The 23,401-nt window shown below is 38.1% G+C and overlaps 1 protein-coding gene and 1 long non-coding RNA gene across 3 annotated transcripts in view; one reads left to right on the top strand and one right to left on the bottom strand.

Annotated features, from left to right (window-relative positions):
• LOC108531142 (uncharacterized) overlaps positions 1-21,621 on the bottom strand; it is a 37,432-nt gene extending 15,811 nt beyond the window's left edge. Inside the window, exon 1 of the long non-coding RNA XR_001886071.1 lies at positions 21,545-21,621. This is a non-coding gene — a long non-coding RNA (uncharacterized LOC108531142). The remainder of the gene's footprint in view (positions 1-21,544) is intronic.
• Positions 21,622-21,728: 107 nt separating this feature from the next.
• Positions 21,729-23,401, top strand: part of LOC108531141 (protein kish-A-like) — a 78,815-nt gene continuing 77,142 nt past the window's right edge. For both annotated transcript variants that reach the window (XM_017874451.1, XM_017874450.1), the window contains exon 1: positions 21,729-21,839. In XM_017874451.1, the coding sequence (XP_017729940.1) occupies positions 21,837-21,839 (3 nt within the window). In that variant the 5' untranslated portion in view covers positions 21,729-21,836. The remainder of the gene's footprint in view (positions 21,840-23,401) is intronic.

Here is a 23,401-nt window from a genome sequence, read left to right as displayed (position 1 = left end):
AAAAAAAAAAAAAAAAAAAGTGTTTTTCAGAACTGAAATGTAACTAAAAGCACTTGTATGAAAAAGGAATAAGACTTATAAACAATGTACTTTTCCCCCCCACTCACAAACCCATCATTTACTTAAAACTGTACCCATTTATCTGCCTATTTCTTAATGACAAACAAGAGAACAAGTGATAAGATTGAGGAACTTAGTCTGAGGAAAAAACAAAACAAAACCTATAACATATCCTCAAATTCAGCAATATAAAACTAGGAACTATATAAAATTACCAACATTTCACAATTTTAACCTATAAAATGACAATTTCATACAGTTCAAATGATAGTAACAGTTATAAATAGTATACAAGGACTTACATTCCTAATTGGATGAGTAACTACATATTTATTTCCCATGCTTCAGTTTCTCAGTCTAAGTCATTTTGACCACATCTCTGAATACATTTTGTACAACTCCAGCAAGAAGAAGGTCCAAAGTATAAGCAAGACTCTATTCTGAGTTCCCTTGGGTTATACATTCTCAAAGTAGGCTGAAATTTATACCTAAAATTTAAGTCAAGCTCTATTCTCTCTTGTAAGGGTACAAGTTCTAATACTTCCAGGAGCCATGCAGATCAGGAGTGAGGACATATGCATCCATTGCATGATGAGTGGGACTGTGGAAAACTAGAAACTACAAGTACCGTATAAAGATGGTAGCCATTACTCACTGCAAAGCAGATTGTTATCATTGGTAAGTATCGGTCCTTAGTGTTCTGTCATTCAGATTATTCAAGAAACTGACAAATTCCTATTTTTATGCAGAAGTCAACTGGCTTTTAAATGTTGGCTCATATTTTTTTCAAAACACTGAGTATAAAGTTTCCAAAATTATATATATACACCTACAATAAGAATTCTGCACCCATCCACAAACAAAAATCTTGTTGTAGGTGTCCTGGGATTCAGGTAGGAGGCTGTAAAACCCCAGCAAAGCCCAAGACTTAGGAAGGTCATTTTGAGGGTACAAACTTGCACCTAGACACACAGATTGGGCTCCTAGGTTCAAACCCAGAAACAATCCTGTTCACCAAATGGCTTGGCTTCAGCCCCCGCTTCAGCTTTTGCAACTAAAACCATCTGCCAAGGGGTCCTGGAGGAATTACACACCCAAGTACACCACAAAGGCTGGTCAGCCCACCAACATCAGTCTTGGCAGTGGACCCAAAAGTTACCCTATAATTCAGCTCCAGCCCCCCTCATCTGTGGTCCCCGCTTATTACTGCTCACACAAAAACCCAGAGAAACACTTACCCATGTGAGCCACTGGGACAGGATTGCTACCCTCTATCCCACAGCAGATCCCAAGGGGGACCTTTCTTGGCTACAGCATTTCTCTCCTGCAGCCCTGGAAATATCCTGCCCATGTAGAGAACTGCTGGGAGACTCACATATCTGAGTCACCAAAGCAGGCTTCATCCCACAGTAGATCCTGACAGGGCTCAGTCTCAGCTCCAACCCCTCTCTGCCACAGCGAAGAAACTATCCCACCTATGCAAAGAACTTCTGGGATTTGTGTAAGTCTGAGCCATTGGGACAGGTGTGTCTGCCTGTATCCCACAGCAGATACTGAAACAGCTTAGTCTCAGCTCCAATCCTCTTGCTGGGGACTATCTTGCCTGGACGGGGAACTGCTGAAAGAAGCATCCATCTTAGTAATACCAGAACAGGCTTACCAACTCCGTCCCACAGCAGATTGTGAACGGGCCCAGTTTAGCTCTAGCCCCTCTTACTGCAATTTGAGAACTATCCTAAAAGTACAAAGATCTGCTAGGAGATTCATGATCTGTGCACTGGGACAGACTTGTTAGCCTCCGATCCACAGCACATCCTGAAGGGCCTCTGCTTAGCTACAGCCTCTCTCTGCTGCAGTCCAGGAGTAATCCTGCCTACACAGAGAACTACTAGAAGACTAGCCAGTCTGAGCAACTGGGATAGGCTTGCCAGCCTCCACCCCACAACAGATCCTCAGCAGATTTTGAAAACAAGCAGGCACTTGTTCTGACACAGGAGGGAGTTTAACCACAGTGGTCCCTAGCCTCAAAGCCTACTTTCCTACCCCACCGAGCATTTCTAATAAGCATTTCTATTGAGCATAAAAATTGGTCCATCCATCCCAATCCACTTAACCTCAAGGACTCTCCTGCAACCCTGTCTAACTGTTGAACTCAAATAAAGGAATACACCCCGTGGCCAAGGTTGATCAGAGGAAGTTTCTGTGCCTATTCAGCAGCTCAGCCTAATTGCAGAGCTCACACAGTGGTCCTGTCAGATAAGAGAACCTATGTAGCTACCCCGAAAAAATTCAGAGCAAAAGTAGCAGGCCAGCTTTCTAGAGAACCGAAAAGCAAGCTGTGTCTGCTAAGGGGTATTACTAGCTGGCCGCTCCAGAAGCACAGGCTAGAATAAATAGTAAAGTTCTATCCCTGCCAATGAACACCTGTAAAAGCTGGAAAAGGTGGTTGTCTCCACAAATGTGCAAACACCAATACAAGGATACAGGATTACAAAGACTCAGGAAATCATGACACCTCCAAAAGAAACAAATAAAGCTCCAATAATGAATCTCAAAGAAAATGGAATCCATAAAATGGTGTAAAAAAAAATAATTCAGAATAATCCTTATTAAAAAGTTAAATGGGCTGTGCATGTTGGCTCACACCTGTAGTTCCAGCAACTCAGGAGGCTGAGGCAGGAGGATCCCTTGTGCCCAGGAATTCAAGGCTATAGTGAACTATGATTTTGTCCCTACACTCCAGTCTCCAGCCTGGGAGATAGAGTGAAACCTTGACTCTTTTGAGAAAAAAAAAAAAAAAAAGTTAACTACAAAAATATACAAACAGAAAATTAAATTTTGAAAACAATACATGAACAAAATGAAAAGTCTGACAAAGAAATAGAAACAATTAAAAAATGGAAATCCAGGAGATAAAGAAACAGAAAAATGAAATAGGAAGCTTGAACAGCTGCCTTGAGGAAGTTGAAGAATCAGTGAGCTTGAAGACAGACATTTGAAATTAGTCAGAGGAGAAAATAAAAAAAGAAAAGAAAGAAGAGAAAAGGAAAGAAAAGGGGAGGGGAGGGGAGGAGGAGAAGAGGGAAGGGGAACCTATGGGGATTATGGAGCACCATCAAGAGACCTAACCAATACATAACAGGAATTAAGAAGAAAAAAACAAAGTGGGAAGATGCATATTAAAGAAATAACTAATGAAAAGTTCCCTAATCAGAAGAAGGAAGCCAACATCCAGGTACATGAAGAAAGGAGATCTCCAACCAAATTCAAACCAAAGAGGAGGTGACCATAACATGTAATTATAAAACTATCAAAAATTAAAGAGAAAGAAAAAATTCTGAAAACAGCAAAAGATAATAAAGAAATCACACACAAAGGGGTACCAATAAAACTAACAGTAAACTTCTTAGCAGAAACCCCAGACCAGGAGTGGGCTGATATATTCAAACTGCTCAGAGGGAGCATAAAAAAATGCTGCCAACCAATAATACTTTACCCAGCAAAAGTGTCTTTCAAAAATAAGAAGGAAATAAAAAATTTCCCAGACAAGCAAACTTTTACAACATCCCATAAATTTTGGCATACAGTGTTTTCATTTTTTTTGTCTAAAGATATTTTTAAATTTTCCTCTTAACTTCTCAACTGACCTATTGGTTGTTCAGAAGCATGTTGCTGATTTCAGTATACTTCTGAATTTTCTGAAATTCTTCCTGTAACTGATTTCTAGTTTCATAGAATTGTGGTCAGAAAAGGTATGTGATGTGATTTCAGTCTTCTTAAATCTGCTACGATGTGCTTTGTGAACTAACCTATAATCTATCCCGGAAATGATCTGTGTACATTTGAGAAGATTGTGTATCCTGTTGGTGTTAAGATGGAATATTCTGGATATGTCTGTTAAGGTTCATTTTATTTAAAGTGTTGCTTAAGTCCAATGTTGCCTTATTAATTTTCTGACTACATTATCTGTCCATTATCGAAAGTGGTGCACTGAAGTTCTCTACTGTTACTGTATTACAGTCTATCTCTGTATACCCTTTAATGTTTGCTTTATATATTTAGGTGCTCCATTGTTGGGTACATATGTATTTATAATTGTTATAGCCTCTTGGCAAACTGACTACTTTATCATTATATAATGCCTTCATTGTATTCTTTTTACAGTTTTTGACTTAAAGTCTATTTTTTTCTGCTGTAAGTATTGCTACTCCTGCTGATTTTTCGTTTCCATTTGTGTAGAATATTTTTTTCCATTTCATCACTTTCAGTCTATGTACATCCTCAAAATTGAAGTGAGTTCCTTGTAGGTAGCATGTAGTTGGTTGGGTCTTGTGTGTGTGTGTGTGTCTGTGTGTGTCTGTGTGTTCATTCATTTACTCCTTGTCTTTTATAGGAGAATATAACCCATTTACACTCAGTATAATTATTGATAGGTAAAGAAAGTACTAACTTTCTCACCATTTTGTTAATTATTTTCTGTTGTTAGGGTTTTTTTCCCTTAAAGATATTTTGTTTCCTTCTTCATCTCTTGCAATTTTCCTTTGTGGTTTGATAGTTTCCTGCAGCGGCATGTCTTGAATCTTTTGAATTTCATTTTATTTTTTGTGCATCTCGTATAGAATTTTACCTTTTGGCTACCATGAGGCTTACAAAGAATATCTTACACTTCTGTCTATTTTAACCTGATAGCAGCTCAACATTGATCAAATACAACTCAACACTTTTACCCAGCCATTTTATGTTTCTGATGTCTAAATTACATCATATTATAAAATATATCCCTTGAAAGTTTATTGTAGCTGTGGTTGCAATTAATAATTTTGTCCTTTAACCCTTGTACTAAGGATAAAATTACACTACACACCACCATTACGGTCCTAAAATATTCTGAATATTGATCATTATTACTTATACCCTTAGGTTCTGTGCTTCTATAACTTTTTTGTTATTAATTATCAGCCCTTATTTTGACATAAATAACTCCCTTTAGCAATTCCTGTAAGGTAGGCCTAGTGGTGATGAACATCCTTAATTTATGAAATGCACAGTTCTAAGAAAAAAAATTTATGGCAATAAATAGCCACATCAAAAAAGAAGACATGTTGCAAATAAACAACGTTACACCTAAAGAAAACAAACAAAGAAAAGCAAACTAAGCTCACAGTTCACAGAAAAAAAAGAAATAATAAAGATCACAGCAGAAATAAATGAAATAGAAACTAGAAAATACAAAATATCAACAAAACTAAGTTTTTCTAAATAAAAATAAAATTAACAAATCTTTAGCTAGACTAACCAAAAGAAGAAGATAAAAGACTCAAATAAAATCAGAAATAAAAGAGAAGACATTTCAACTGACATCACAGAAACACAAAGGATCATAAAAGGCTATTATAAACAATTATACAGCAAAAAAAATGAATACCTTGAGGAAATAAACAAATTCCTAGATACATACAACCTACAAGACTGAATCATGAAGAAATGGAAAATCTTAACTGACCAATAACGAGAGGAGTTTCTAGTCGTAATAAAGTCTTCCACCAACAAAAAACCCAAAACCTGATAGCTTCACTGCTGACTTCTACACAACATTTCAAGAACTAATACCAATTGTCTACAAACTATTCCAAAAAAATCAAAGAGGACAGAATACTTCCAAACTCTTTTTATGAGGCTAGCATTACTCTCTAATCCCAAAGCCAGAAAAGAACATCCCAAGAAAATATAACTACAGGTCAATATTCTTGAAGATTACAGATTTTAAAAATCCTCAACAAAATATTAGCAAACTAAATTCTACAACACCTTACAAGGATCTTTCACAATAATCAATGGGATTTATTTGTGGTATGCAAAGATGGTTCAAATATGCAAATCAATAAATATGATACACTACATTAACAGAACGAAACATAAAAATCATATGATCATCTCACAAAATGCAGAAAAGCATTTGAAAATTTAATGTCCTTGTATTAAAAAAAAAAAAGGGGGCCATATGTGACACACCCACAGATAACATCATACTCAAAGGGAAAAAACTGAAAGCTTTTCCTCTGAGATATAGAGCAATCCTACTTACAGTAGCTACAAAAATATACTTAGGGATATATTAACCAAGGTGAAATACCTGGACACTTACAACTATAAAACATTAAAGAAAGAAATGGAAGAAAACACAAATAAATAGAAAGATATCCCATGTTCATTGACTGGAAGAATATTGTTAAAATATCCATACTACCTAAAGTGATTTAAGATTCAATGCAATCTCTATCAAAATTCCAACATTATTTCTCATAGATGTAGAAAAAAAGAATCCTAAAATTTATACGGAAACACACACACACACACACACACACACACACACACCCCCAAATAACCAAGGCAATCATAAGCAAAAAGAACAAAGCGTTCAAACTATACTACAAAGGAGTAGTAATTAAAACAGCATAGTAGTGGTTTTTTTTATAAACAGAAACATTTTATGCCTATTTGTAAACAGGCATACAAAACAGACACATTGACCAATGGAACAGAATAGAGAGTCCAGATAACAACTCATACATCTATAGTCAATCGATTCTTGACAAAGTTAAAAAGAATGTTTATTGGGAAAAGGACAATCTCATCAATAAATGATGTAGGGAAAACTGGATAGCCATATGAAATTGGACCCCTATCTCATACCACATACAAGTATCAACTCGAAATGTATTAAAGATTTAAACATAAGACCTGAAACTATAAAACTACAAGCAGAAAACAGGGTGGAATTTATACAACACTGGTCTGGGCAATGATTTTTTGTTGTTTTTTTTAGATTTGACATTAAAAGTATAGGAAACAAAAGCAAAGACAGACAAATGAGATTACATCAAACTCGAAAGCTTCTGCACATCAAATGAAACAATTAGCAGTGTACAGGGACAACCTACAGAATGAAGAAAATATCTGTAGTCCATACATCTGATAAGGGGCTAATATACAAAATAGAAGAGGAAATCAAACAACTCTATAGAAACAAAACAGATCGTGAGATATTGACCTGAATAGATATTTCTCCAAAGAATACATCTGAATAACTGACAAATACTTGAAAAAATGCTCACCATCACTAATCATTAGGGAGATAGAAATTAAAATCACAATTAGATATCACCTCCTATCTGTGAGAATGGCCATTATCAACAAAAACAACAAACATTTGCAAGGAGGTGGAAAAAAGGGAACTTTTGTACCCTGTTGGTAGGAATATAAATCAGCATAACCATTATGGAAACAGTATGGAGGATCCTCAAAGAACTAAAAATAGAATAACCATATGATGCCGGGCACAGTGGCTCACGCCTGTAATCCCAGCACTTTGGGAGGCCAAGGTGGGTGGATCACGAGGTCAGGAGATCGAGACCATCCTGGCTAACATGGTAAAACCCCGTCTGTACTAAAAATACAAAAAATTAGCTGGGCATGGTGGTGGGTGCCTGTAGCTACTCGGAAGGCTGAGGCAGGAGAATGGCATGAACCCGGGAGGTGGAGCTTGCAGTGAGCGGAGATTGTGTCATTGCACTCCAGCCTGGTCAACAGAGTGAGACTCCATCTCAAAAAAAAAAAAAAAAAAAAATTACCATATGATTCAGCAATCCCACTTCTGAGTATTTACCTGAAAGTTTTAAAATCAGAATATGGAAGAGACATCTGTATTCTCATATTCACTGCAGCACTAGACAATAGTCAAGTTATGGAATAAACCTAAATGTCTATCAGAGGACAAATGAATACCAAAAAAATTCATATACACACAATGGAACACTATTCAGACTTTAAAAAATAAAAATAACTTTGTAATTTGTGACATCACAGATGGAATTGGAAGATATTACCCTAAATGAAATAAGCAAGGCACAGAAAGACAAATGCCACAGTTTTCACTTAAATGTACAATCTAAATTAATTGAACTCACAGAAGCAGAGAGTAGAATGGTGGTTACCAGAGGTTGGGTGGTAGGGAGGATGGGCAGTTGATAAGGTTTGGCTGTGTCCCCACCCAAATCTCATCTCAAATTATAATCGCCAGATGTTGAGGGACCTGGTGGGAGGTGACTGGATCACGGGGACAATTTCCCCCATGCTGTTCTCATAATAGTGGAGTGAGTTATCACAAGAGCTGATGGTTTTAAAAGTGTTTGGCAGTTCCCATTTCACTCTTCTCTCTCACCTGCCACCATGTAAGATGTGCCTGCTTTCCTTCTGCCATGATTGTAAGTTTCCTGAGGCCTCCACAGCCATGCAGACCTGTGGGTCAATTAAACCTCTTTTCCTTATAATGTACCTAGTCTTAGACAGTTCCTCATAGCAGTGTGAAAACGGAGTAATACAACAATCAAAGAGTATAAAGCCTCAGTTATATATGAGAAATAAGTCTGACTTTTTTATTTTAGATCAATTGTACAGCATGCTGAACAGAGCTAACAATTGAGTACTGTACATTTCAATGTTGCCATGAATAAACAATGTTAAATACTTGAGGGGATAGATATGTTAATTAGCTTAATTTAATCATTCTGCATTGTATTCAAAATTACAATATCACTTTGAACCCCATAAGTATAAACAACCATAACCTATAATGTAAATAAATAAAATTTAACAAACAAAAAATACTGTGTATATGTGATAAGAAATATGTTTGAACTGCTCCTTGCACAGAGTTGGCAAAACCCTTGAAATTTCCTGAGTGATAGGAATGTTTTTGTTACTCATAAGGAACCGCTTTCAATTACACCTGAGTTTATAATAACGAAGTGACTTAGAGTGGGGCCTCTAGATAGCCTTAGGATGGAGCTGGTCACCAGAAACATCAAGTGATTAGTAGGCTGGGATTTTCAGACCCTCCATTCCTCCCATGCACCCAGACCAGGAGATTGAGCTCTATAAAAATTTGAATTGGGAGGTGTATAAGTCCATTTTCACACTGCTGATAAAGACATACCTGAGACTCAGTAATTTATACAGGAAAAACAGTTTAATGGACTTACAGTTCCATTTGGCTGAGGAGGCCTCATAATCATGGCAGAAGGCATGGAGGAGCAATTCTGGAGGAGCAATTCATGTCTTACACGGATGGCAGCAGGCAATGAGACAGAGCTTGTGCAGGGAGCCCTCCCCCTACCTTATGAAACCATCAGATCTTGTGAGACTTATTCACTATCATGAGAAAAGCACGGAAAAGACCTGCCCCCATGATTCAATTACCTCCCACTGGGTCTCTCCCACAATATGTGGGAATTCAAGATCAGATTTAGGTGGGGAAATAGCCAAAACATATCTGGAGGTTTAGGAAGGAAGATCACTTGAGCCCAGGACTTTGAGGTTACAGTGAGCTATGACTGTGCTACCTGCATTCCAACCTGGGTGACAGAGTGAAACCCTGTCTCAAAAAAACAAAACTCTTGAACAAGGAGATGTGAACAGCTTCCTGTTTGGTGAACACATTATGGTGCTGAAAGGTGGCACGCCCACAGAAGGGCATTGAAGGCCTGTTCCCCTGCCCCCATACCTTTCCCTATGTGTCATCTCTCACTTGGGTGTTCCTAAGTTCTATCTTTTGTACTAAACCAGTAAAGGTAAATAAAATATTTTTTGGACTTCTGTGAGTCATTATAGCAAATTATCAAATCTGAAGCGTGGTATCATGGGAAACCTCGATTTATAACTGGTTGGTCAAAAGTATAGGTGACTTGGGACTTGTGACTGGCATCTGAAGTGGGGGCAATTTTGTGGGACTGAGCCCAGAACCTGTGGGATCTGACACTAACCCTAGATAGTGTTTGAATTGGACTGAGTTGTTGAATATCCACTTGGCATCAGAGAATTGGAGTTATGATTGGCCTCCAAGGATCCCAAGTCAGTTATCTTATTCCCCCAATGGGGGAAAAAAGAGAATTTAATATAGGAACGATATTGAGATAATCATGATCAGCAGATTCTCTGCCAGTTCTTCTCCTGATGAAAAGGGCCTGGAGCTGAATTATACACACTGAATCACTCAGCAGAAAGCTCAGCTAATGGCTGTTTGAAATTGAACTTTGATAGTTTCAAAATTCTAGTACCATTCTGTTAGATTCCCAAGTGCTGGCCTCTCCAACATTTGAATGAAGCAAGCAACAAAATTAATCCAGATTAGAAGTCATTTGTTATCAAGGTATCACAATTTAGGAGGCTGTGCTTCTACAAGGGTAGTGTCTGATAGCACTTAGTTAACTGCAAAATTGGCACTATCTCCAGCAGGTAGCAGTGCAACAAGGCCACACAGCTAAAAGAGTTTCTTTAAATTACCTTATTGATCAGAAAGATTAATCAATTGGTGGCCTCTTTATGGCTACAACTTAATATCAATTTTGAAACGAAATACTAAAAAAAGATTGTCAGAATTCTTCAAAGGATTCTGAAATAGCACTAAATCAAACATGTTCCTGCCTTATAAAGTACAATGAAGTGAAAATGAAGTCAAATTATCAATAATCTTCAAACTTCAGAACAATCAAGAATGATTATCTTATTAGAAATAAGTTGGAAATGTTACATGCATCAACAGTCTTCAAACTACAGAACTATCACTAAAAATTTTCTCATTAGGGAGAAGTTGTGAATGTTATATGTCTTAGAAAAAAATATTATTTTTAATCAAACAATTCCCCAAAAGAATGAGTGAAATGTTTATTAACAAATGAAGCCACACTACTTTGTGCAAGTGAAGCAATTTTGCACTGCAAAATTTAAAATGCTGATCTGAAAGTTGTTCAAAGTTAAGTTAGTTTCAGAGTCACTTAATATGCTTTAAAAATTCCCATTAAGTTGAAATAACGAACTGAAATCAATCTGCAGAATGTTAGTTGTAAGAATTCCACTCCATCTACCAATCATTCATTAAGGAAGCAGTATGTGGAAACTCTGTGTTCAATAAGAACTCCAGCAGATCAAGAAAAAAAAAAAGGAATTTTCATCCACTTCGGAGAACATGACACTACAGAGTTCTATATAAATTATAATTAAACTTGTTAGTTATTTAAAAAAAGTAAATATATACAAGATAGTATATAATTTTGCTACAGCAGAGTTAAAGTAGTAATAAAATAATGACAGAATACGTCAAATACCTGCTAAATGACATACAAAGATGCTATATTTTCTAAGGTAAAAAAATTACAGGACCAATATACACAAAAATAAGAGGTATAAGAGAAGGTTTGCCTGAGGAATCCAATGCTCAGAAAATGAAATATCAACAATCAATTAGCAGATTCACCAGTAGCAATGACGATACAATTCCAATGCCTTGAAAATTATCTTTCCTTAACAATTGAAATGCATATTATTAAATTCAATTCTGCCTGCATAAATATTCCACTTTGGCCAAGGTACAAGAATGCCCAGTGAAACATCAGAAATACAAAATATCCAGAAAAATGAGGTACATGCTTTTTATTTTAACAAGGCATGTAGCTCCAAACCAAGTGAAGAGACATAGACCAAAATAAATTACTAAATTACTAAATTTTCAAAGATAAGATTGTATTAATTTTTTCATGTATTTTAGTATGACATCTTGCTTGCTGAAACAATGAACACGCTATGACCTGGAAAAAAAAATTTTTTTTTTTTGACACAAGGTCTCACGCTGTCACCCAGACTGGAGTACAGTGGCACCATCTCGGCTCACTGCAACCTCCAACTCTCAGGCTCAAGTAATTCTCCTGCGTCAGCCTCCCGAGCAGCTGGGATTACCGGCATGCACCGCCACGTCCGGCTAATTTTTGTATTTTTAGTAGAGATGGATTTCACTATGTTGGCCAGGCTAGTCTTGAACTCCTGACCTCAAATAATCTACCCGCCTTGGCCTCCCAAAGTGCTGGGATTACAAGTGTAAGCCACTGTGCACGGCCAACCAGGACAAATTTTATAGGGCTGTTGTTATTTAGAAATGCTTTTTTTTTTTTTTTTTTGGAGACAGGGTCTTACTCTGCCACCCAGGCTGGAGTGCAGTGGCACAATCTTAGCTCGCTGCAACCTCTGCCTCCCAGGTTCAAGTGATTCTCATGCCTCAGCCTCCCAAGTAGCTGGGATTACAGGCGGGCACCACCACTCCTGGCTAATTTTTGTATGTTTGGTAGAGATGAGGTTTCACTATGTTGGCCAGGCTGGACTTGAACTCTTCTGACCTCAGGTGATCCACCTGCCTTGGCCTACCAAAGTCCTGGGATTACAGGTGTGAGCCACCACACCTGGCCTAGAAATGCCTGATTTTTTAATTAAACCTTGTTAAGAGGTTATATAAAACAGAGATATCTATTTAGCTCATGGCCAAAAAAATTCAACCAAGTTAGAACATTCCAGAATATAAAGATCATGTTTAGGCAGTTAGGTAAGAATATTTGGTTCAGGTATGTCTGATTTAATATCTAAGGGATTTCTTTGACTCAGGACAAAATGAGAAAGAGAGAGCACCAGCCAATGACTTAGAAAACTGTTTTGAAAAAAAAAAAAAAAACAGATAAAAACTCAGAAATTAAATTAAGGTACATACACAGTTGATCGCTGAACAACTGAAGGTTTGTTCTGTGTGGGTCCACTTACAGACAAAAGTTTTTCAATAAAAGTTATACCAAGTGTGTTTGCCTCTCCTGCCTCCTCTTCCACCTCCTCTACCTTTGCCACCTCTGCCACCCCAGAGACAGTGAGATCTATCCTTCTCTTCCTCCTCCTCCCCAGGCAGCTCAACATGAAGAAAAGAATGAAGACCTTCATGATGATTGACTTCCACTTAATGAATAGTAAATATATTTTCCCTTCATTATGATTTTCTTAGTAACATTTACTTTTTTCTAGCTCACTTTATTGTAAGTTTACAGTACATAATGCATATAACACACAAAACATATAACAGTTGATCAACTGTTTATGTTATTGATGAGGTTTCTGGTCAACAATAAACCATTAGTAGTTAAGTTTTGAGGGAGCCAAAAGTTATACATGGATTTTCAACTGCTTGAGAGGTTGGCGTCCCTAACCCCTGTATTGTTCAAGGGTCAACTCTATAGCTAATTACAACGTATGCTACTATATGGACTTAATAAATCATTCACTTCTTCTTTTTTTTTTTTTTTTTTTTTTTTGAGATGGAGTCTCGCTCTGCCGCCCGGGCTGGAGTGCAGTGGCCGGATCTCAGCTCACTTCAGCTCACTGCAAGCTCCGCCTCCCGGGTTCACGCCATTCTCCTGCCTCAGCCTCCTGAGTAGCTGGGACTACAGGCGCCCACCACCACGCCCGGCTAGTTTTTTGTATTTTTTAGTAGAGATGGGGTTTCACCGTGTTAGCCAGGATAGTCTCGATCTCCTGACCTCGTGATCCACCCGTCTCGGCCTCCCAAAATGCTGGGATTACAGGCTTGAGCCACTGCGCCCGGCCATCATTCACTTCTTCTAAGAACTCATACAATATTATGAAGTGGTTAAATAATTAGATTACTATTTAAAAGTCACCAATTGCTACCATTAGAAAGGAGAAGCAATGAGAAAACAAGTCCTGATACCCATGTTTTATGTTCTTAAGATTGTTTCAGGACTCTCATTCAAAGAATTGCTAAGCTTAAACTTCTTCTAGAAGTCTGCAAAAGAATGTAAGATTGTGTGGTTCTAATGACTTGATATAAAAGCTCAAATGTCTAATTTACATCAAAAAGCTCTTTGTTAAAATATAGTAATATTCAGATGGGAATTAACAGTGGTGATTTATGATATGATTTTGAACTGAGACATGTTTGTCAGATAATGATAACAAGGTCAATTTTCCTTATCACATCTAAAGTGCAAAAACTTCTATTTTCTATGTTGCCATTTAAGAAGTTCTCAGAGTATAAACTTTTGTCTCCCCAAATTAATATCTAAGTCATGATAAGCCAATTTCTCCTTAAGAACAATGTTGAAAATGAAGGGTTGGTTCCTAAACACAACACTAGGCAAGTTTTTAAAATTCAATTTATAGATGAGTTTCATAGCACAGCTAATTTACAAATTTATAAATAGCAACGATACTGTCATTTTTATGTTAAACCCATACATGGAACTCTATTAGTATACTATATCATATAAGCATCTACCGAAAAATTACCAAAAAAAAATCACAAATTTTAACTTTAACTTTTTAAGTGCCTCGAAGTTTAGACAGATGTAATTTTATTTTCCCTGAGCAGCTGTTCATTTGGACATATTCCGTGTTTATTGATATACTGTGTCCAATGCTAGGGTCACATTTCTTAAACAGGAACTTGGCAACTTCCAAATTCTATGGTAAATATTGACATGTCTCAGCATGTCAATATTTATACTGTCAAGACTTTGACAAATTTCAACAATGGTTGCATCTTATTTCTTAGCAGCCATGTGCTTTTCTGTTTCAATTGAGCAAGTTCTTCTTTATCTCATAAAATTCTCATTCACTGCTCAGGTAAAATTACAAGTAAGTTAATAGCATCCTCTCACACAAGACCAGATTGAACTCTTTGCTTACTTCAACATTTTAGTCACTTCTGTAGGATTAGCAAAGCTATGGAAATGAACACAAATTCAGGATACAATGTCCTCCAGGTAATATTTGTTTTTGATTACTTAATCTCAAGCATAATTATCATTTGCAACCACATTACTAATGTGAAAGCCTTTTCAGAATCTATACAGGTAATCTATTTCCTTTTTTGTTAGTCTTAAGGGCTAGGTAAAGATAAAACTGGTTTAGTTTATAGGCTGCGACAACAATGATCAATATTCAGAGGGCAATTTGAATTCAGAATGCCAATCATAAAGAGTAGTTGGGAAGTCTAGCTCATTATCTAGGATTAAACAAACAGTAGTTTAAATGCAAAATTAGTTTACTTAATTTTGTGTTACGTGTCAGAGATACTATTAACAAACTAATCATAATTAAAACAATCTTAAGAGCAAATTTCTGTATTGCTGAAAGAAAATCTTTGCAACATCTTTAAACACTCTGGGATTTCCCAGTGGTACACAAGCAGAAGTTTAATGTAATACAAAGTTATTGGTAGTAATGGCATCTAGTAAAAACATAAATGCCTCATGAACAGTTTGGAATTTTGGCATGTATTTCTTCTTTGGCATGTATTTCTTCTTACTGGCAACAGAAACCTCAAGAACATTTTTCTCCCCAAAAGTGCCTAATTTCATCAACATTAAAAATTCGCTGTCTACAATTGAACCCTGATCAGTGATTTCAGCCAATACCTTAGAAAAAAGCACAACTCACTTTCATCAGGGCTGTGAGCTTCAACAATGACAAGGAACAAATTGTCCAGGGCTATAAAATGCATTAACTCCCTCCTACTTGTATAAAAGGATACAGTACCTTTCAATTATTTTAAAGACAGCCACCCTTCTCCTAAGAAACAAGGAATAGCAAATAAGCCATTGATTTTACACTCAAAAGACCCAGGTTGAAATCAAAACTATGCTTCATAGCTGAGTGTCTTTCATCATGCCATTAATGCATTAAAACATTCACTGATTACTTCCAATGTACCAGGATTTTATATCCCAAAGATCAGTAAGACACATTCGCAACTCTCTACTGAAATAGAGACACCCAAAGAGAATTATAATATAAGTTTGTAAAATACAGAGGTAGGGAGGGAGCTCCTCCGAAAAGCAGCACTCACCCTGGCCTAACATTTTAGGGAAGGCTTCCTTGAGTTACATCTAATATTATATGACTCTTTAAAGAGAAATGGTTAGGTGAAAACAACTTAGGGGTAGAGGAAGAAAGATAAGGAAGGGTATTCCAAGTAGAAGAGTCTACATGAGTAAAGGCTTAGAGGCAAGAAAAGCATTCTGGATAGAAGAAGCAGTCAGTGCAAAGGCCCTATGGTAGAAGCAGGTCTGGTGTACTTAAGAAACAGGGTGGTAAGTGTGGCTGAAACAAAGGGAGAGAGAACACAAAGACATGCAGTCAGAGAGGTAATGGGAGACCAGATCATGTAGAGCAGAGGTGTCTGATCTTTTGACTTCCTTAGGCCACACTGGAGGAAGAATTGTCTTGGGCCACACATAAAATACACTAACACTAATGATACCTAAAGAGCTCAAAAAAATATATCTCATAATGTTTTAAGAAAGTTTACAAATTTGTGGTGGGCTGCATTCAAAGCCGTCATAGGCCACAGGCAGCCTGTGGGCTACAAGTTGGACAAGACTGATGTAGACTATCGTAAGCCAATGTAAGGCTGTTAGCTTCTACTATGAATCAAATGATTCACGAAAAGGTTTTTAAGCAAAAAAGTAATGTTATATTCTTCTGTATATTATTTTGGAATAATTCTGAATTTACAGAAGAGTTGCAAAGATAATAGAAAGTTCCCAGATACCCCTCACCCAGTTTCTTCTAATGTTAACATCTTATACTACCACGGTGCATTTATCAAAACTAAGAAACCAACACTGATGCATTTCTATCAACTAAACAATAGACTTTATTTGGATTTCACCAGTTTTTCCACTAATAACCTCTTTCTGTTTCAGGATCCAATCTAGGATAACATATTGCATTTAGAATCTTACATGTAAATGTACAATTTTTGATTTATATTTTGAAAGTATCACTCTGGCTGACATATGAGAATAGACTGTAGGGAGGCAAGGACTGAAAAAAGCAGAGACTAGAACACAATTACTGTAATGCAAGCAAGAAATGATACAGGATAATAACAAAAAATCCGAGCAAGAGATGATCAGTATACTAATAGCAGAAATAGTAGAAAACTGTTGAATTCTAGATATACTTCATAGAAAAAGCCAACAGGAATTGTTGGAATACAAGAGAAAGTAAGGAGTCAAGGATGACTCCAAAGATTCAACTGAGCAACTGGCTGTATAAAGCTGCCATCAATTCAGATGAGAAGGAATGGGAAAGGTTTGGGAGGAAAGGAGTTCGGTCTGGGACATCTGAGTTTAAGATATCTTTTAAATATGCAAATGAAGATGCAGAGATAGAAAAAGAGGAATTGGGACTTGGAGCACAGAAAACTCTTTAGAGGATTTTTGTTGCAGAGAAGAGCAAACAAATGGGGTTGAAAATGGAGAAAGGTTAAGAGATTTATAACTTGACATTCTAGGATACATATAAATAGTAAAATGGTTACTTTAGTGAAGGAGATTAACACCTACCATCTACCTTATTTTTTGTGTGTGACAAGGGCAGCTGAAAAATCTACTTATTTAACAAAAATCCCTAACACAATAAAATTGTATTAACTTTGGTCCTCACGTACATTTCAGTCTGAATTCAAAAGCCATGTGGGAAGAGAATGAAAACAAGGGGGGAGAAAAAAAGGACTAACACTCGAACATGAAAAACCTCTACCTGAGGTTAGGGAGGCTAGCTGAGGATGAGAGGAAAAAAGTAGAACAATTGTCTTTCAATATATGTGAATAACAGTGAATGAAAAAAGGAAGGTAATGTAAAAGGTAATGTAAACCAACCCTATCATTAACACTAGCAACAAAGTAAAAAGAGAAAATGGGGAGAAAGTGGTCTGGTGATATAAATGCAATACCAACTTAATACTAAAACCTTTTATAGCAGTCCTCTCCTTATCCAAGGGTGTACATCCCAAGGCCCCAGGGGAAGGCTGAACCCAACTGCCTTCAATCTGAGCATGTTTCTTTTCACATCTTCTACCCACAAATTTAATTCCTTTTTTATCTTAACTAAGCTTTTATCACGCACTATGGCTACAAGTTTGGCAGTCTGAGGTGTGACGGCAAAACTAGCATAAATTTCTTTTTGCTTATTCACAATTTTACAGATAGATTTGTTCTTACCATAGATCTTAGCAACATCAACATACGATATTTTTTTCTTCCTTATTAAGTGGAGAACTTTCACTTTTTTGCTTAAAAGAGGCACTTTACAGCTACTCTTCGGCATAACCAAATTGCCAGCATCGTTACCCTTGTGCTTTGAAGCAATAATTAAGTAAAATAAGTATTCCTAAAACACACGCACTGTGATACCACCTCCATCAATCTGATAACCAAGCAACTAAAAGGCAAGAAGCTTATACAGCAGGGATATGCTGAACAAAGAGATGATTCATGGCCCCCGGCTGAATGGAATGGGATGGAGTAAGATTTCATCACAACTCAGAAAGGCATGCCATTTAAAATGTATGAAATATTTCTGGACTTTTTTTTTTTTTTTTTTTAATTGAGATGGAGACTCGCTCTGTTGCCCACGCAGGACTGCAGTGGCACAATCTCGGCTCACTGCAGCCTCCACCTCCTGGGTTCAATTGATTATCCTGCCTCAGTCTCCTGAGTAGCTGGGACTACAGGCATATGCCACCACACCTGGCTAAGTTTTGTATTTTAGTAGAGATGGGGTTTCACCATGTTGGCCAGGCTGGTCTCGAACTCCTGACCTCAAGTGATTCGCCCACTTCGGCCTCCCAAAGTGCTGGAATTACAGGCATGAGCCATCACACCTGGCTGGAATGTTCTACTTAATATTTTCAGGCTGTGATTGATCATAGGTAACTGAAACTGTCAAAATCAAAACCTCAGATAAGGAGGGACTACTGTATTTAGTGCCTAATATATGCAATTCAACAATTCCTCCATTATAATTCCTCCTCTCCAGAGACTTTTAATTTACCAAAGCCATGTACAATAATAGCCAACACTTTCTGAGTGCTTACTGTATGCCAAACACTTGCCTAGATGATTTACTTGTAATAACTCGTTTAATCCTCATAACACTGAGGACACTTGTGCACTAGCTCCATAGAAAAATATAAATATCCACTATTTTTACATATGATTCTAATATACCCAAGAAACCAAAGTTGGAAATATTCTTCCAGATGCAAGTGAGATAATAATTTTTAAACAGGTCAGACGCGGTACGGTGGCTTACACCTGTAATCCCAGCACTTTGGGAGGCCGAGACAGGAGGATCACTTGAGCCCAGGAGTTAGAGACCAGCCTAGGCAACATAGTGAGCCCCGTCTCTACAAAAAATAAAATAAAATTAGCCAAGTACGGTGGCATACACCCATGGTCCTGGCTACTGGGGATACTGAGAGAGGAGGATAGATCGCTTCTGCCCAGTGAGGCTGCAGTGAGCCATGATTGTGCCACTGTACTCCACCCTGGGCAACAGAGCAAGATCGTGTCTCAAAAATAAAAATAAATAATAATTTTTGAACAAAGGAATAACACAGTCAAATTTTATTTCTAGTAAGGAAAGGATCCAAGATGGTTTTAAATGAGGATTCATTGCAAAGCTGCCAGAAAGACTTTTGAAATTGTGATAGAATCTGAAAACCAAAAAGTAGGGGGTTTATGTAAGATGATGCAGCTAAACTACCACCTCCCAAAAAAACTCACGTCAGATTAACTTTGATGTTTTATATAAATGCAATAAACATTATACATATTTGTTCAGCCTCATTTATTGGCACGTGTTTCTCTCCATGGATAACTTAAAAACTGGCAATGTCGTTCTTTACTATTTTGAAGCTCAGGTACATAAGAAGCCATGGCCTGGCCGGGCGCGGTGGCTCAAGCCTGTAATCCCAGCACTTTGGGAGGCCGAGACGGGCGGATCACGAGGTCAGGAGATCGAGACCATCCTGGCTAACACGGTGAAACCCCGTCTCTACTAAAATACAAAACTAGCCGGGCGAGGTGGCGGGTGCCTGTAGTCCCAGCTACTCGGGAGGCTGAGGCAGGAGAATGGCGTAAACCCGGGAGGCGGAGCTTGCAGTGAGCTGAGATCCGGCCACTGCACTCCAGTCCAGGCGACAGAGCGAGACTCCGCCCCCCCCAAAAAAAAAAAAAAAGCCATGGCCTAAAGTTAATTAAAATATATAGACATAGCAAATCAATTGTGATCTCTAACAAGTTAAGCTTTCTGATGCTCTTCACAGGTAGCCTGAAGCAGAGCTACATACAGAAGTATTACTCTTAAGTGTAACAAAGATCAAGACAATCTTCACATGAAAGCAAGGGCAGTTACGTCTACAGACACATTTACTACCCTAAAAGCCAAGCTCGATAAGTTGTACAACATAATTTCCATAGCTAAACCAGGTTTGTTTAATTTGAATGGCAAGACCTAAAAGGTATAATATAAAGGAATTACAAGACAGAACATTAAAAGACTTTTTTCTTCCTTAGGTGGACAGTACTGTATTTTTTTATACCTTTCTTATTCCCCTCTCCCACAACGTTATTAAATTCCGTAAAAGAACAGACCATCTTTGTTCCTATGCTGCAATCTCAAGATCTATGAATAAAGCAGGCACCCAGTAAATACTTGCTAATTTGTGTAATTGACCAACTCTTGACAATTCAATATAACAGACTCAAATATCAAGTTAGTTAGAGTTTAAAACAAAACCTTTGTGTGCCCCAGTGAACGATGTAAACACAAACAGCAGAATCCCAAATCTTCTAATCATTTGTGTTGCCCTAAATACAAAAGGGTCTCATAGGCCGAATACAGCTCATAAACCAACATCTCACGTGAGTTACCTTCTCTCTATCCACCTTCTAAGTCAATAAATAAAAAATTGAAAACATTCTGAAAGGAACCCCCTGTTGCCTGAGAAAAAATACACCACACATTTAGAGCCAAAAGGTTGCCTTAAGAGAGCAAAGAGTGAAAAACTCTCCTAATACTTTATCAGAATTCCAAGAACTACGCAAATTCAAACACGTCAAAGCTCCTGTTTCTCCATCGATAAAATGTAGAAAGAAAAACGTGCGTGCGTGCGTGTGTGTAACAGAACCTCACCTAATGGGATAATTAAAATCAGAAAAAGCTAAATTCTACTACTGATTAAAAGTTGGCTTGTCATTTGTCTTGCCAGTTGATCTCTCTAAAGTACCTATCAATTGCTGCAGTCCGTAAAGGGCAGTTCCTTCCCATTGGTTACCAGAGAAAGTTCTTTCCTGACCCCAAATTGCCTAGTACGTTTCAGTCACGATGCCTGGATGGAACCCACAGTTTACCAATATCTGGGGACTGAAAGGACAGGCTGGTGTTGGGGAAATGCTCAAACAGCCTACTCAACACTACCCTCTGGATTCAACTGTCCTCCCAATCCCACAACCAACACAGAGCATTTCAAAAGCGCTTCGCATTCCCAAGAATCCCCCAGATGCAAATGGAGAAACTGAAAAGAGGGTGAACAGGTAGGTTCGCACCTTGAGGATGATGCCGGGAACCCTAACATCCCCAAAAGCCCACAAGAGGAAGGCGCGGGAGCTCACAAATTGAGGGGGATTCTCACACTGTGGAGTTCTAGGGGTAAGTAGCAGGGAACTTTTTAAAAAAGAAAGCAAAAGATAAAACAGAAAATCATATTTTTGTTATTTAAAGAGGCAGCCCCACTTCCGGACCCTACCTCTCCGTGATTGTACTTCCGGTCTCCTCCGAAACGCCCGCTTTCACAGATCAAGTTCTTGCAACCAATGAGAGCGTCAGCTACTTCCGCCGGCCTGCGGGGCGTGGTGTAAATCCCGCCTTTTCCGGTGGAGAGAAGCCTATCCTAGCGTCTTAATCTCCCGACTCGGTAGGCGGTGCCGTGACAAGCCCAACCGGACGGCTGGAGAGGACGAGAAGGGCAGACGGGGCGTGCAGCCTCTTCCGCCTGGGGCCCGGAAGGGTGATGTGGCTGCGGTATCGCCGGCCTCGCTATGGTAAGAATTGGGGCTGCCGGGTCGCGGTTAATCTTCGAGAAGGGATTGTAGATCTAGACTAGGGCTGGAGGTTGTGTGGCAGCCCGGGGTGTGTGGCCCTTGGAGCCATGTGGTCCCTCCACTGTCAACCAGAGAGAATCAGGACGGACTGTCCAAGAAAGACTCCTGGGTCGCTGAGCCCGCCCCTCATGCAAAGTCCGCTTTCCTACTTTGTTTAGGAAAAAAAAAATGCGTTGGTGTGTTTTAACACGTTGGCTACGTAGATTATCTGGGGTCATTGAAGCTTTGAAGCATTAGAGCTTCTCGAGTTGCCGCTTGTTTTCTTGCATCTCCTTATCTCACCCTAGGGGCTTTACTCTGGTGTTACTATTTGATTTTGTGGGGAGGTTCCTTTGGCACCGAACTCCATACCTTCGTTTTCAGCTGTTTAGTCAGTAGCTTCTCAGGACCCTTCCACATTATTCTCTCAACTTTGAAAATGCTACTTTACAAGCTATAGGTTTTAATAGTTAAGAGTTCTCTGCAAAGGTGGATTGCTTTTCTAGGGGCTTAATATACTTATTGGAGTGGTGTCTAGCCTGAGGCCTTCCTCCTCTGTCACCTCCAGGTCCATGTGCCAAATGTTGTGTATATTTCTGGGCAAAGGATGCGTGCCTGCGAATAGACCCAAAACAACTATGACTCCAAAAAGCTTGAGTCTCATGGTGAAAAATTATGAGCCCACGTTCACAGAAGTTGCTACAGAATCCCATATAGCAATAATTCAGTTTCTTCTCTGGACGAATTTACCACCTGATGGGAAGATGGCAGTTGAGACTAGCAAGAGTATCACTCTTAATTCTTTTACATCTTTCTAAAAACTGAAGTTGAATTCTTTTACTCGTAGTGCAAGTCAAAGTTAACTCTTTTTATTGTCTCACTATCAGACTAGCTAAAAACAAGATGCATATACTGTGCTGAAGATCATCAGTATATAGACTATCTTGTCATGCTTGTTTTTCCAAAAGTAGCAAGTACTTTCATTTATTATCAAGTCCTATGTACCAGACTCTTTTCAAAAAATCAGTTTATAAGCATGGAAATACCAAGTTCACCACAACTTCTAAGTAGATGTTTACAAGTGAAAGAAGTGAAACATGAGGAGACTGACTTGCCTTGGATCACACCTAGTAGACTGTAAAGCCAAGACTCAAACTTATTTTAATGTCCAGATGCCCGAAATCTTCATGTTATCGATAGAAACACAACATAACTGAGGATGAAATAAGTCTTAGTGATTTGTTCCTTATAAGTATAAATATATAAATCAGACATAGGTGGAAAACAGAAACAACTGGCAGGTGTTTTTTTATTCCTGTGAGATGTCAAAAGTACATTGTTGGCAGAGCTACGAAGTGAGGTTTCAAGGAGGCTAACTTAGCAGTTTAAGAAATGGATTAGTGTCTCAGTATCTTTGAGTTTCCACCTAAACTTAGTTTATTTGTGAGGTAACCCAGTGTTCATGACTTAATAAACCTGAATTACTGTATTTTAATGAATCTTTTTTTTTTTTTTTTTTTTTT

Source organism: Rhinopithecus bieti, unplaced genomic scaffold (genome assembly GCF_001698545.2).
Source record: "Rhinopithecus bieti isolate Rb0 unplaced genomic scaffold, ASM169854v2 scaffold_9224, whole genome shotgun sequence".
Lineage (NCBI taxonomy): Eukaryota > Metazoa > Chordata > Mammalia > Primates > Cercopithecidae > Rhinopithecus > Rhinopithecus bieti.
The sequence above is the reverse complement of the archived record's forward strand: the minus strand, read 5'-3'. Positions and strand labels throughout refer to the sequence as shown.